The sequence below is a fragment of the Littorina saxatilis genome, linkage group LG16, assembly GCF_037325665.1.
Source record: "Littorina saxatilis isolate snail1 linkage group LG16, US_GU_Lsax_2.0, whole genome shotgun sequence".
Lineage (NCBI taxonomy): Eukaryota > Metazoa > Mollusca > Gastropoda > Littorinimorpha > Littorinidae > Littorina > Littorina saxatilis.
In genome coordinates, this window is record NC_090260.1 from 50,771,959 (window position 1) to 50,788,828 (window position 16,870).

At 40.4% G+C, this 16,870-nt stretch overlaps 1 protein-coding gene across 1 annotated transcript in view; it reads left to right on the forward strand.

Annotated features, from left to right (window-relative positions):
- LOC138951196 (uncharacterized) overlaps positions 1 to 16,870 on the forward strand; it is a 39,609-nt gene that overhangs the window by 21,750 nt on the left and 989 nt on the right. Inside the window, exons 4-7 of the mRNA XM_070322849.1 lie at positions 1,092 to 1,302; positions 11,463 to 11,586; positions 13,955 to 14,169; positions 15,933 to 16,064. Of these exons, the coding sequence (XP_070178950.1) occupies positions 1,092 to 1,302; positions 11,463 to 11,586; positions 13,955 to 14,169; positions 15,933 to 16,064 (682 nt within the window). The remainder of the gene's footprint in view (positions 1 to 1,091; positions 1,303 to 11,462; positions 11,587 to 13,954; positions 14,170 to 15,932; positions 16,065 to 16,870) is intronic.

Below are 16,870 nucleotides of genomic sequence, written 5' to 3' on the forward strand. Positions count from 1 at the left end.
GATCAACCAGTGCACGCACAACGCTGTCAAACACACAGTGCTAAGTTTGTAAACTCCAAAATGACACCATGCGTCTTTGAGCTCAAATTGCAAAAAAACGGAACAAGCCAGACTATTCCGGTTTTTTGCCCATAATGAGCAATTGAACAAGCTTTACTTTGGTATAAAAATCACTCCTGTAACTTTTTCCGATTTTGAGATATTAAATTTTAAACAATGTCAAGTTATTTTATTCCATGAGTATATATAATTGTAGTTGGTTATTTATTAGAAAAATATGAAAATGAATACACTAAATAGTTGGTTAGTGAGGGCAAATATAAGTCAAAATCATCATGTACAACAATATAACAAAAATGCATAGACATGTGGCTGGTAACTAACAAGAACGCAACACAATGTAACTAGTTATTGTAGGTCAATAATTATAAATGTAGAGTGTTATGATGCAGACATTACAGAAATTAAGCTGGTTGTGGAGTAGTAATACCTTAAACAACACCTGTTTGATCAGCGATATTGTAGAACACATTAAACCGATGATTGAGTAGACATGAATAAAAATGTAGCTTCATGAATTGATACAAATAATTCCTTCTTGGTCTGTATTTACAGGAGTTTACACTTTAGTGCTACAAGTGTGAGCGACTTTTGAAATTGGCGAAATGCGTCTGCTATCGTTTATCTTAACGTCCCCCTGTTCTCCTTTTACTTCTTACCTGATTGACTTTGTTCTGTTATTGCCTGTGATGTTTTTGTTGTTGTTGCTGCTGCTGCTGCGGTTGTTGCTGATGTTGTTGTTGTTGTTGTTGTTGTTGTTGTTGTTGTTGTTGTTGTTGGTATTGTTGTTATTGTTGCTGTTTTGCTCATGACACGAAATGTATAGTGATTAACTTGTACTTGCATGATCACAGACAATCCGTGTCCCTCCTTTAAACGAAAGTTTATACATGTACTATGATATGTTCGACAAACTTTGTGAAAGCTTCGCGAGAAGCACACGCACGTCAGCGTGACTTCTCATCGGCAACATAATGAACACTACCTCAATACTTAATGAATATCTCACTCATTCTCTATCTGCAATCCAGCTCAGCAAGGGAAAAATCTCCAACCCCTGGCAAGTAATGGAGGGCTCTGTAAGTGTTGTTGACTTTGCAAACTACGACCAGACCAAGGCAGCCGCTGTGTTGAAGAAGGACGGGGTTTTCAGTGTGGAGTTCAGCCGTGAGGAACGCAGCGTGGTCGTCACGTGCTCCGACGAAGAGTTTGTTTCTAATGGACTGCCAGATGCACTGTGTGGTACGAACACCAGCTTGTTGGTATTTAGCTACCGGTTGCGAGTTTACATTTAAAGGCCCCAAAAAGAAGTTGTATGTTTCTGGTCACCCGACACTACCTAGTTTTTTCCCGCCGACCCGAGACTTTTTTTTATTGCATTTGTAAACAAAAAGCAAAAAAACCCCGTCAAAACGAAAGTAACAGACGGCAGACGACGCACGGGGGATAACCCCGCATCCCTTTTATCTCATTTGTTTTGTAATGTGTTGTCTTTCTCTTTGTATAGTAAGTCCAGTCTCTTTGCGTCACTGTATAGTTATTTTCTACCCTGACCACAAAAAAAAAAAAAATTTTTTTTTTTTTTTTAAATCCCTACCTACCTATCCTATTTTTTGTAGCCATGTTACCAGAAACATACAACTTTGTTTTTGCCTAAGCATTAAAGTACCCTTACCCTTGAGCCAAAACAAACGTTTACCAGCAGTATTCTCTCTTGCTGAGTAAACATGATCAGAGCATTTGCTTCTTCCCTTTTTTAAGATCACACCAATACACATTTGAGAAAGAAAACAGACAAAGAAAGGTTTGTTTGTTTATTTGTTGCTTAACGTCCAGCCGACTACGCAGAGCCATATCAGGACGAGGAAGGGGGGGATGAAGGGGGCCACTTGTCAAGCGATTCCTGTTTACAAATGCACTAACCCATTACTTGTGTCCCAGCAGGCTTTAGTAAAACTAAATTAATACCTACTGGAAGATTACCAGTTTCCAGTATGTTAAAATAGGCTTAACCTATCTACTGCTGGACTTACATCAGAACACTAACAGATTAAACTATACATGAATCGCGAGACGAGCGGCAAGAGAAGAGATTTTTGGAAAAAATACAGGTGAATGAGCAAGAAGGCAGAAAAAAGAAAAGAATTCATGAAGAAAAAGAGAGCATGACAGGAAAGAGGAACCAAAAATCTACCGAACAGCAAACTAGAAAGCTCCTGCGGTTCCAAAAACAGGAGGGGCCTTTAATTTCATAACCGCAGTGCCCCACTGCGGGACAAAGAAAGGTGTACTTATGCTGTTAAAAGATTCTTAACAGAAAGCTTACATTTTTGTCTCTGTCTCTATTTCTTTCGGTCACTCTCTCTCTCTCTCTCTCTCTCTCTCTCTCTCTCTCTCTCTCTCTCTCTCTCTCTCTCTCTCTCTCTCTCTCTCTCTCTCTCTCTCTCTCCCTCTCTCTCTCTCTCTCCCTCTCTATTTTTCTCTCTCTCTCTCTCTCTCTCTCTCTCTCTCTTTCTCTCTCTCTCTCTGAATCACTGGTAGATTCTCACTCAAAATCTCCAGGTACAAAACCACATTCTTGTTGTAAACGCTTGCAGATGTTCTGGGAGGAAACATTTAGAAATACAGATGTGTTTGTTATTCCGATAATGGCCATCCAGGAAGTTGGCCAGTACATAGCACGGTTAGAAAATAAAAAATCTTCCGGACTTGATGAAATAAGTAATGAATTATTAAAATTGTCTACTCCTTATATAGTAGAGTTGCTGACTTATGTTTATAATTTATGTATTCAACACCATTTTTTTCCAAAAGAATTTAAAAAATGCGAAAGTCATACCTTTGCCAAAGAAAAAAGGTTCTCAACATTCATGTAATACTGCCCTTGCCAGATTAACTGATTCATGGTATTCATCCATTAATAGGTCAGACATTTCTGGGGATGTTTTCTTGGACCTAAAAAAAGCTTTTAAAGAAATTAAAATGTTATTTGAAAAGTTATAGCACTGTCGCTTTTTACATTTAGTCAAGTTTTGACTAAATGTTTTAACATAGAGGGGGAATCGAGACGAGGGTCGTGGTGTGTGTGTGTGTGTGTGTGTATGTGTGTGTGTGTGTGTGTGTGTGTGTGTGTGTGTGTGTGTGTGGGTGTAAGTGTGTGTCTGTGTGTGTGTGTGTGTGTGTGTGTGTGTGTGTTTAGAGCGATTCAGAGTAAACCACTAGAATGATCTTTATGAAATTTTACATGAGAGTTCCTGGGTATGATATCCCCAGAAGTTTTTTCATTTTTCGGATAAATGTCTTTGATGACGTCATATCCGGCTTTTTGTACAAGTTGAGGCGGCACTGTCACATCCTCATTTTTCAATAAAATTGATTGACATTTTGGCTAAGCAATCTTTGACGAAGGCCGGACTTTGGTATTGCATTTCAGCTTGGAGGCTTAAAACTTAATTAATGACTGTGGTCATTCAAAATCAAAAAATTGTAATTAAAATTATATTTTTATAAAACTATTCAAAATTACTTTCATCTTATTTTTCATCATTTTCTGATTCCAAAAACATATAAATATGTTATATTCGGATTAAAAACAAGCTCTGAAAATTAAACATATACAAATTATGATTGAAAATTTCCGAAATCGATTTGAAAACAATTTCATCTTATTCGTTATCGGTTCCTGATTCCAAAAACATATAGATATGATATGTTTGGATGAAAAACACGCTCAGAGAGTTAAAACGAAGAGAGGTACAGAAAAGCGTGCTATGCAGCACAGCGCAACCACTACCGCGCTAAACAGGCTCGTCAATTTTACTGCCTTTTGCACAAGCGGCGTACTACGGTCATTGTGAAACAATGCAGTGCGTTCAGTTTTATTCTGTGAGTTCCACAGCTTGACTTAATGTAGTAATTTCGCCTTACGCGACTTGTTACATTTAGTCAAGTCTTGACTAAATGTTTTAACGTAGAGGGGGGAATCGAGACGAGGGTCGTGGTGTGTGTGTGTGTGTGTGTGTGTGTGTGTGTGTGTGTGTATGTGTCTGTGTGTGTGTCTGTGTGTGTGTCTGTGTGTGTGTGTGTGTGTGTAGAGCGATTCAGAGAAAACTACTGGACCGATCTTCATGAAACTTGACATGAGAGATCCTGGGTATAGTATCTCCAGACGTTTTTTTCATTTTTTTTTTATAAATAGCTTTGATGACGTCATATTCGGCTTTTCGTGAAAGTTGAGGCGGCCCTGTCACGCTCTCATTTTTTAACCAAATTGGTTGAAATTTTGGTCAAGTAATCTTAGTCAAAGCCCGGACTTTGGTATTGCATTTCAGCTTGGAGGCTTAAATTTAATTAATGAGTTTGCTCATTAAAGTTGTCATTAAAATCAATTTTTCGCAAAGAGATTTAAAATTGATTGCATCGTATTCTTCATCATATTTTGAATCTAAAAATATATACATACTAGAATGAATACCCGCTTCGCCGGGTAGCCGGCTTTGCCTGGAAGAAGTACTTAGAGCCGTACGCCGGCTTCGCCGGGTCCGAACAATGGACCCGCCAAGCTTAGGTCCCTCCCAGATTCGTGGAATGGGAACAGCACGATAATGATTCAGTGGCCATAATGCCATTCCTGACCATATCGAGTCCCATCCTTGTCGACGAATGTAACCGTGTTAATCACCTTTGGAGGCGAACTCCACTCAAACAGGACTGAGCAAGTTATGGCTTCTCAAAGGAAGGCCAGTACATAAAATTACACAAAAGCCGCCAGACCACATCACAAACAGCACTGAACAATGCACAGGTGTTGCTCACATAGAGACACACACACAAACACACACACACACACAAACACAGAGAAGCCGTATCTATAGAGAGATAGATGACAGTGTATTTTTCGCGTGGCTATAAATTGATTCGACCTTTGCACTTTTACAGTGAGGATAATTTACGGGTCCAATTTACGTTCTGTACACTGCGTTGACCTTCTAAAAATAGTAACAGTAACAGAACGCCGGGAATATCCGAAGACGCTCAGCGCAGTGGACAGCGCAGTGACATTCTAAAAATAGTAGTAACTTACAACTGAACGGGAAAGCCACACGAAGGAAGGGAGATAAACGCCAAACACTGGAGAAGATAAGGAAGAGTTACTTATAATGGTGAAATGAACACAAAAACCCAAATCAGTTCAGCGCTGCGCGCTGAGAGCACGTGTTGAAATATCTCATCGATGATATTGTGTCCGGGGTGTAGCTGAATACGGTGTCCAAATTTGAAAAAGATCCACCGAGAACTTTGGCGTTGTGATGTGGTGTAGCGGCTATGGTGTGTCGGTATGGGGGCACGGGTAGCTGAGGTGGAACCAAAATCGGTTCCGCGCTGCGCGTTGAGAGCACGTGTTGAAATATCGACCAGGTTGTGTCGTGTCCCGGGTCTACCTGAATATGCCCACCAAATTTGAAGCAGATCCATCGAGAACTTTGGCCGTGCATGGCGAATACACAAATACACAAACACACAAATACACAGATACACAAACACACACACAGACACAAGTCGTATATATATATAGATGTCATGTTTACTCTTAAAATGTGATCACAATTAACGAAAATAGATTCATTAGTCTTACGATAAAAATTTAAGAAATCGATCCAAAAATTATATCATCTTATTATTTATCATTTCCTGATTCCACAAACATAAAGATATGATAGGTTGTATTCAAAACAAGCTCCGAAAGTTAACAAGAATACAGAAAAGCACGCTTTCCTGCTTAGCACAATACGCTACCGCGCTAGTTTTTCGGATGAGACGAAAAACCGAGGTCCCTTCGTGTACACTACATTGGGGTGTGTACGTTAAAGATCCGACGATTGACAAAAGTGTCTTTCCTGGCAAAATTGTATAGGCATAGATAAGAATGTCCACCAAAATACCCGTGTGACTTGGAATAATAGGCCGTGAAAAGTATGCACCGAAATGGCTGCGATCTGCTGGCCGATGTGAATGCGTGATGTATTGTGTAAAAAAATTCCATCTCACACGGCATAAATAAATCCCTGCGCCTTGAATATGTGCGCGATATAAATATCATAAAATAAAAATAAAAATAAATAAATCCCTGCGCTTAGAACTGTACCCACGGAATACGCGCGATATAAGCTTCATATTGATTGATTGATTGATATTCTGGCGTGTTAATTTCACTGCGTTTTGCACGTGGAAGGTGAGCGATTTCCTTCTCGCGGGGATTGACGAAGCTGTACTGTCTTGGTGAACAACTACAGTGCGTTCAGTTTCATTCCGTGAGTTCGACAGCTTGACTAAATGTAGTAATTTCGCCTTACGCGACTTGTTTTTACATTTAGTCAAGTTATGACTAAATGTTTTAACATCGAGGGGGGAATCGAGACGAGGGTCGTGGTGTATGTGCGTGTGTGTGTCTGTGTGTGTGTGTAGAGCGATTCAGACTAAACTACTGGACCGATCTTTATGAAATTTGACATGAGAGTTCCTGGGTATGAAATCCCCGAACGTTTTTTCATTTTTTTGATAAATGTCTTTGATGACGTCATATCCGGCTTTTCGTGAAAGTTGAGGCGGCACTGTCACGCCCTCATTTTTCAACCAAATTGATTGAAATTTTGGTCAAGCAATCTTCGACGAAGCCCGGACTTCGGTATTGCATTTTAGCTTGGTGGCTTAAAAGTTAATTAATGACTTTGGTCATTAAAAATCTGAAAATTGTAAAAACAAATACAAATTTATAAAACGATCCAAATTTACGTTCATCTTATTCTCCATCATTTTCAGATTCCAAAAACATATAAATATGTTATATTTGGATTAAAAACAAGCTCTGAAAATTAAATATATAAAAATGATTATCAAAATTAAATTGTCGAAATCAATTTAAAAACACTTTCATCTTATTCCTTGTCGGTTCCTGATTCCAAAAACATATAGATATGATATGTTTGCATTAAAAACACGCTCAGAAAGTTAAAACAAAGAGAGGTACAGAAAAGCGTGCTATCCTTCTTAGCGCAACTACTACCCCGCTCTTCTTGTCAATTTCACTGCCTTTGCCATGAGCGGTGGATTGACGATGCTACGAGTATACGGTCTTGCTGAAAAATGGCATTGCGTTCAGTTTCATTCTGTGAGTTCGACAGCTACTTGACTAAATGTTGTATTTTCGCCTTACGCGACTTATCTTAGAGAGAGGGTTCAATCTGTATACGTACACGATACGTACTCTTCTCTGGGCACTTTGAAATGTGGAGTGCCACAGGGGTCTGTTTTGGGACCTGTATTATTTTGCATGTATATAAATGATTTGTCCCTGTACCTGCAGTCTGAATCTGTTGAGTGTCATATGTTAGCAGATGATGCTACCTTACATGCAACAGGGGAAAGCCCTGCGGCACGTTTCATGATATTGAGGATTGCAGTTTCCCTCTCACACACAATATTCCAAAATAATAAATAGTCAAACAGGGGCAAAAAAACACCAAGAGTTCAACTTTTTATCTATCCAAAACAGTAACAAAAATTATATGAACATTCGTATTTCCAAGATGATTGGCGTTCCAAGACGCTATATCCTAAAACCCCCAAAACATGCTTTTACAACTTCAGTGCATAATAACTGCCCAAAGGTGCTGTTTAAAGCAACCATTGATAATAATTTTTAACATACTCCTTGAACACATTAATAAAAACGGTTAACTTGCAAATAAAGGGACAGTATTGATCAGAACAATGGTAAGATGAAGGACGCTACTTATATTTTGTACATTTTTTATCTTTATCGTTTCCTGTAGACCTCAGAAGTTCTAACCAGCTTAAGAAATCATTCTAAAATCAAAAAACAAACATCTATACAGTTTGTACGCAAAGTAGATTGATATTTGACACAGTCACACAGACATACGTGGGCTATGGGGCAACCTTACCCCCTAAATTTGAAAACGGTGTCAATTTCTTAACTGCATGCATTCAGCAAAACAATCCCTAAAAATTTATTTTTTTCACAAATGAACTTATGACTTTAGAAAAGCATTCAAAAATGCATATATACAACGCTTTTTCTTTGGTCCCAATTCAAGGGGGTGTGCTATTCTCAGGTAACACTGTGAACGCTCAAATGAGACTTGGTCACATGTCAAAATAGTAATCCCCCCTGTTGTTCATGGTTCGTTGGTGGGATTTTTTTTTATCTGAGCCATTGGCAAGCATGAAATGTCATCAACATTAGGAAAGACATAGTATCTCCCATTGTCTTTTGCGCGCAAACACTTCACACAGATCTCCTCTCGATCTGGCCCATCGGGGAAATGGGTTGACTTGGGGATGATCACCGCCCTGTATCTCTCCACCTTTCCATCCATGCTGACAAAGTCAGCGGTCACAAAGTCCCCAACTTGAATGTCTCACTGTAGGACAAAGAACCTGGTTTTCACGACTGGCACCACGCGGCATCCAGTGGCGTGTTGTGGGTAGACGTCCATTGATTTTGATAATAATTTTTATATTTTTAATTTTCAGACCTTGTTTTTAATCCGAATATAACATATTTATATGTTTTTGGAATCAGAAAATGATGAAGAATAAGATGAACGTACATTTAGATCGTTTTATAAAAAAATAATTTTAATTACAATTTTCAGATTTTTAATGACCAAAGTCATAAACTAATATTTACGCCACCAAGCTGAAATGCAATACCGAAGTCCGGCCTTTGTCGAAGATTGCTTGGCCAAAATTTCAATCAATTTGATTGAAAAATGAGGGTGTGACAGTGCCGCCTCAACTTTAAAAAGAAAAGCCGGATATGACGTCATGAAAGACATTTATCGAAAAACTGAAAAAAACGTCCGGGGATATCATACCCAGTAACTCTCATGTCAAATTTCATAAAGATCGGTGCAGTAGTTTACTCTCAATCGCTCTACACACACACACGCACACACACACACACACACACACACACTCACACACACACACACAGACACACATACACCACGACCCTCGTCTCGATTCCCCCTCTATGTTAAACATTTAGTCAAAACTTGACTAAATGTAAAAAGAAAAAAAAAATTCAAAAAAATGGGATAGCGGCGAAACGGGATTGCGCCAAAATGGGATGCGGGAGTAAAATGACGCTTGGCTTGTTAAATGTCGCCAAAATGGGACGGCGGCAAAACGGGATTGCACGTAAATGGGATATTGCGCGAATTATAAACGAAGGAGTAGGCCCTAAGTTTCTCGTACGAGATGTTTACTGGGAGTAAATATTTGGGGAGTAAAAATTTAGTTCCTTGTGAGTTCTTTTTTCGTACAAGATTTTTACTGGAAGTTTACTCCGTCCGAGTCAATTTTTCGTGGAGTAAAAATTTTGTGTTACACCGGTTCATGACCGTTGTGGTAACGAGCGCACATTGTTGTCTCTATATATTGTGTTCCTACGAATCGAAAGTACGATCGCCAAGCCAGTCTGTCATTGAAGGCAACGTTCGATATTTCCGTCTGTCAGCGTTGCCAACGTTCGACAGATTTTACTACTGTTACTCACAAACTTTCAATTTACACAATGAAATGCCAATAACATGTACACACAAGAATGGGAGACGAAGGGAAAACCTACTAGCGATTGAAATTATGCAAACGAACTCACAAATCCCTCACTTTCCGAATGCAAACGCTGCAAATCCGCATGCGTGCGTCGCTGTGCCGAACGTTGGGTTGACGAACGTTGCTGACAGACGCAACAAAACTTGATCAAAAGGCACTAAAAACGATTAAATGTTTTACTCACTGGGTATCGCATTCCTCTTTTTCTTCCTGCAGACGATATGAAGCGGTTGAAACGTCGTTTCCGATTAAAGGCTCGGTTATTTCCGTTAAAAACGAAGTTTGCCGAACGTGTGATTCAGTCTACAGACACCGGTCGGATCACAACAAAAATGTTCATTCTTTGCGATTTTGTGATACTGTTGATGATACACCTGCTTTCCAGTGAAGAACATCAATAAAATGATGTTCACAAGCAAGAATAACAGACAAAAGCACGCGATGTGTACAATTAGGCTTTGCTTTGCAAACAAAGCACGTGTTTTTTTTACTGACAGACACTTTCGGTGGTGATTGAAAATTTTTCCAGAAACGGTTTTATGCTCCCATTTGATATTGTTTCCCTATTTTCTCTAGTCAGAGACTAACCTTGTGTATTAATTGAATTAATAACCCCATTATCATAAGTTTTGTGTGTTATTTTTGTGTCTGTTGAATCACACTTTGAGATGGGGTCATGTGACAGAAGGAAATGGTGTCTGTCAGGATTCACACGTTCGCTTCGAAAAACGCGCTCAAATAATTGCTCAAACACAAACATTTTAGCTTTTATTTATTTTTTTGTATTGCAAATACCATACTTACTCATGCCAAGCAGAAAAAATGATGAAAATCAACACAGTAAGCAAGTAATTTGAAGGCAAAGTTTACACACATCAAAGAGTCTGATTACCGTGAAACCTGCCCTGCACAAATTCAAGACAAATTGCAACAGAGCCTAAATGATGTTTCTGAGTGGTGTTCTGCAAATCGTATGCTTATTAATCCAGTGAAAACAAAGTTTATGATAATCAGCACTCGCCAAAAACATCAACTTTCAGAAATGACTCTGAGTCTGTCCCTAAATGAGCACTCCATTGAGCAAGTAGCTGAGCACCGTTTACTGTTGATAATAATCTCAAATGGCACTCATATCAATGGAATCTGCAAAACAATGGCTAAAACCCTGTTTCTTTTGTCAAAGTTACAAACATTATTATTCTAGACACAAGAAAACTATTTTACAATGCCCACATTAAACCTCATGCTTCCATAGTATGGGACGGGTGTAGTGAAGTTCACTTGAAGAAGCTGAACTCGCTCCAGCGTAGAGCTGCTAAACTAGTTCTGCCCAGTCCATCTCTTTCTACAAAGGAAACAATGAAAAGTATTGGGATGTTAGGCTTAAAGAAGCAGCTTTTGTATATTAAATATTCATTTATGTATAAAGTCGTCTATCAGGACTAGCTGTAAGAAAGGACCATATGGACCTAATGCTATCATCCCTCGGTAATAAAGTTTTCGAGTTCGAGTTCTCTCTCTCTCTCTCTCTCTCTCTCTCTCTCTCTCTCTCTCTCTTCTCTCTCTCTCTCTCTCTCTCTCTCTCTCTCTCTCTCTCTCTCTCTCTCTCTCTCTCTCTCTCTCTCTCTCTCTCTCTCTCTCTCTCTCTCTCTCTCTCTCTCTCTCTCTCTCTCTCTCTCTCTCTCTCCCTCTATCTCTCTCTCCCTATCTCTGACACCGTACGCTTCAAAAAGTGTCCTTTGTGCTTTCATGCCTTGCAGGGGACGGGACAACGCCTGACGCCATGAACAAGGCGACCACGACCCTGTTTCCAGGACAAGATGACGTGACAGATGACGCGCTCGTCAGTTACGTCGTTCTCAACCACGACAATGTCGTTCAGAGGCAAGTCACAACGGTTTACTCAAACATGTCCATGTCTTTGCGAGGCTGAGTTCTCCGACTTTGTCTCGTCGTCAAACGACAATGTCGTTCAGAGGCAAGTCACAACGGTTTACTCAAAAATGTCCATGTCTTTGCGAGGCTGAGTTCTCCGACCTTGTCTCGTCGTCAAACGACAATGTCGTTCAGAGGCAAGTCACAACGGTTTACTCAAAAATGTCCATGTCTTTGCGAGGCTGAGTTCTCCGACCTTGTCTCGTCGTCAAACGACAATGTCGTTCAGAGGCAAGTCACAACGGTTTAATCAAAAATGTCCATGTCTTTGCGAGGCTGAGTTCTCCGACCTTGTCTCGTCGTCAAACGACAATGTCGTTCAGAGGCAAGTCACAACGGTTTACTCAAAAATGTCCATGTCTTTGCGAGGCTGAGTTCTCCGACCTTGTCTCGTCGTCAAACGACAATGTTGTTCAGAGGCAAGTCACAACGGTTTACTCAAAAATGTACATGTCTTTGCGAGGCTGAGTTCTCCGACTTTGTCTCGTCGTCAAACGAGTCCTAATTTGCACTTTACATGCAGTCGGTTCAATAATTATTGAGAATTTTGCAGTTGACTCAACACAAGTGGTATTTGTTCTTGTCAGACAAATTCACTGCAAATTATTACCAGCTATCGTGTTTTCAGCGTAGCAATGGGGCCCGATATTTAGACGAGACAAGTATAATGCCGACGAGTCGAAGACGAGTCGCATTATACTTGTTCGAGTCTAAATATCGGACCCTATTGCTACGATGAAAACACAATAGCGTTTATATAGCTATTCTGACATTAAATTCTGTGTTAAAATCATGTTTTTGTCAGCAACAAGTACCAGAATGGTCCATGTCATTGATTGCAGACGACGGTTCCCTTTCCGCACGAAGCCACGGAAATAACCGAACATTGAAAAACCCACGGACATGTATTACGGAGAAAACTTGAGATAACCGGATGTTTAGCATTACGTCAATATGCTAGGAATCATATGACTTCATGACGTATCATGCTTGCCTACGTATATTGTATGTTCGAAAGTCTGACTTCTGTTGGGAATTCGCGTGGTGAAGACTGCGGTAAATCTGTAGATGATAAGCGAACAAGGATTGTCTCAGGAGAAACGACTAAATGTTTCAGACCGGTAACTTCATTTCAACATTGCACTATACAATGGACGTTCTATGTGACAGGAGAGTTTGCTGATTGTGTGTTAAACATTGGAGAGATCGTCTGCTAGAATCAGAGATAGGTCGCTTCAGATAGCAGCTTCTGGAAATGTGCAAGGTTTGTTGCCTGTTAAAGAACTGGATTTTACACGTAATGTATGTCATGTACAGTAAGCAACAACAAAAACACACACAGAGCAAATGGCATCGTCTGTCGACTAGTCACAGAAACAAACCTGGCGAGGTATGCGTGTACTTTATACACGTGGAAGAAACCGGAACCATGCGTCTTTGTTATTGACAATATGCTTTTGGATATTGAGAAAAATGGCCGACTTCCGCAGCATTATGCTTTGATGATCAGAAGAGACCATCCAATCACAGCCCCCGAATTCCCCCACGTGTTCATCAGAATAGCTATATATATATATATCAATGTATCGATTGGACATTGGATTTCCCTTCTTTGAGCCATGTGACGTCAGAGGCCTACAAAACTTCATATTTGGGCGTTTCAGGTTGACCGAAACTTCAAAGGAACTACAAAACACACGTCATGTGTTTGATTGCATGTGTGTGTGCTCGTTCAATCGTCAAAACAACAACAAAGTCAGTACATGACGTGTGTTTTGTAGTTTCTTTGAAGTTTCGGTCAACCTGAAACGACCAAGTATGAAGCTTATGTGTTTGATTGCATGTGTGTGTGCTCGTTCAATCGTCAAAACAACAACAAAGTCAATACCCGAAAGGAATTCGATCGATACATACATGTTATTTGCGTTTTTGACCAAAATATGACATTCTATACAGATCTCGAGTCAATGTTCACCTCGCGGTCTCGGAGAACAATGACTGTCTCGATCTGTGTAAAATGTCATATTTTGGTCAAAAACGCAAATAACCTATAATATAAGGGTTATCAAATGAAAAACAGATTCGTCTTTTGAATTATCTCCTCTTGTCTATGCGAGACGGCAATTATCCCTTGATTGCAATTAAGGGTTTAATCAAACACATGTGTAACTACTGACAACTTTAAATAGAGCAGTTAGAAAAATGGAACAGTCACAATTGCAGCTACAGGCATCCTTCTCCGAAAGAGAACCCAGTTTGTGTACATCTTTTGTGATATGAAATCGTAACGAGCGTTGCCTTGATGTCTGTGTTTTAGTGCAACCTGCAAGGACCTGGCCAGCAAATTCACAAGCTGTCAAGACAAAGAGCAAGCCGCGATGGAGTGTGCGGCCATCTTTGGAGATCAAGCCGAGTGCCTGGCCGGGTCAGACACGTCACTGAGGGACTACTATGCTGACTGTCTGACGTCAGTGTGTGATGACGTCATCTCGGCCCTGGAACCCATGGACAAGTACATCAGAGAACATTGCGGTAAGCTACAGTAACTGAAACAACCCAAGTAACTATGTTATTTGTATTCTTATTTTTTTTTAAATACTGTCGAACATTGCCAAGCGCAAGCCATTGATCAACACAGCAGCGATGACTTGATTATGTGATACTTAGTCATGATTGTATTGTTGCTATTCTGATAGACACGTAGAGGAAAACAGTCTCACAGGCCCGATTCCGATCGTTGGGCCTTATTTCTCTGTGAAAAAGACAGATTAGCTGATGGTAGATTTCCAAATGAACACAGTACCCGCAGATCTACTGCTGATTTACGACGGGCAAGCTACAATCCAGGGCAGAGAACACTGCAGCTCTTCATTTGTTTCAGGAAAGCACGTCCTTACAAATTAACATTACAACTCTCTGATAAAGACAAAGTGCATAGTGTACCACAGGAACATCCCGATAATTGAGTGGGACAGGATTTAACCAATTCCCAGGGCTGTGCAGTGACCAGGTCCATGCTGCACTTTTCAGTGAAAGCATGCCGATGTTTCTGCAGTTTGTACGTCCATTTTGCAGCATTATTAGCGTCCGAAATACCTTCTCGATGAGCTGTGATCGCCATATTTGGGTATGAAACAAAGTGACACGTTTCGCTTGAGTATACAAAATGGTTGCAAAGAACGTTTTTGGTATTGACATGAACGGGTTAAGCATTTAATAATAAAATAATAATAATGGTGATTTCTATAGCGCTTTCGAACACACAAAGCGCTTTACAAAAGCAATAACAACATCATTGCCAGAATGACGCCATTGACGGAATAGAACACAATCATAAACACTTTACAACAAAACCAAAAACAAAAACATAAATGTTACAAAAATCCAGAGGCACTTACAGGAACGAACTCTCAGTATACACAACAATTATAATGCACACACACACACACACACACACACACACACACACACACACACACACACACACACATGCCCACACACATGTACACACACACACACACACACACACACACACAAACACACACACACACACACACACACACACACACACACACACACACACACACACACACACACACACACAGTAAACAGTGTTCATCCGAAAAGTGCACGTTCACAGAGTCGCGACAACTACATCATCAACATTAACCTTCTAGAATGCTTCTCTGAAGAGGTGAGTCTTGAGATTTGCAATGGAGTTTGGCACATATGATATATGCATGCGTCCAAAAAATGTTGTATGCCAAGTTTTGCGTTCGTCATCCAACCAGTAGGACGTCATTAACTGGTTAAGTATTTACCTTAATACCACTACATTGGACAGTGCGAATATATGACGTTGCTATCCGAGGAACATGTTTAGACGGTATGATCCAAACAAAATGATCAAATGTGATTATCGCGGATACTGTTTGGCGTGTCTGGCTCAAATTAAAGAAGCCATTAAAACTACTCTCATATTACATCGATGCAAAGTCACAGATGCCTGAGCCAATCATAAGAGGCCTTAAAATGGCCCGGGCCGGGACGGTCACAGGTCAACGTTATGTGCAGACTCAGAGACGGTATCCATGTTCCACCCCCATGTCGCCACTGTGGCACGTACAAAACAGACCTCACACACACACACACCTGGGTAGCGCGACTATGTTGCTGCTAGCTTTTCACTAGAAGGTAGCGACCCAGATGTCTAAGCGATTGGACAATACTGTAATGAAAAAGACATCGACAAAAAAGTATGAAACGAAAAGAAATGATGTGTGTGTGTTGTTCAGTACCCTGGCTGGAAAGATCGTGTGACTCTGACGCGAACTGCACTGACAGCATCCAGGCTGAGTGTTTCAAGGGCAAATGTCTGTGTACTCTCGGCTACTACTACTCCAATGGACAGGACGTCTGTGTGGACAGTGAGTGTTTGTCGTGGGCAGATGTGTTTTGCTGGGTGGATATGTGTGGTTTGGCGGATGTGTGTTGTTGGGATTTGTTTATGTTGGCTGGAATATTTTATGCTGTTGGGTAGATGCATGTAGTAGGGTGGACTTCTGTTGTTTTTAATGTTAATGTTTTGGGGTAGATCCGTCGTTCGGTAGAAGAGTATTGTTGAGTAGATGTGTGTTGTTTGGTAGATGTGTGTTGTTAGGTAGATGTGTGTTGTTAGGTAGATGTGTGTTGTAGGGTAGGTGTGTGTTGTTAGGTAGATGTGTGTTGTAGGGTAGATATATGTGTGTTGTAGGGTAGATGCGTGTTGTTAGGTATATGTGTGTTGTTAGGTAAATGTGTGTTGTTAGGTAGATGTGTGTTGTTAGGTAGATGTTTGTTGTTGGATAGATGCGTGGTGTTGGGTAGATATATGTGTTGTTGGGAAGATGTGTGTTGTTGGGTAGATGTGTGTTGTTGTGTGTATGTGTGTGTGTGTGTGTGTGTGTGTGTGTGTTTGTATGTATGTGCGTTGGTGTGTGTGTATGCGTGTGTACGGGTGTGTGTGTGTGTATGTGTGCGTGTGTGTGTGTGTGTGTGTGCGCGTGTGTGTGCGTGTGTGTGTGTGTGTGTGTGTGTCTGTGTATGTGAGTGTGTGTGTATGTGTGAGTGTTTGTGTGTGTGAATATGTGTATATGTGTGTGTGTGTGAATATGTGTGTGGGTATGTGTGTGTGTGTGTGTGTGTGTGTGTGTGTATGCGTGTGTGTGTGTGTGTGTGTGTATCACTGTGTGTG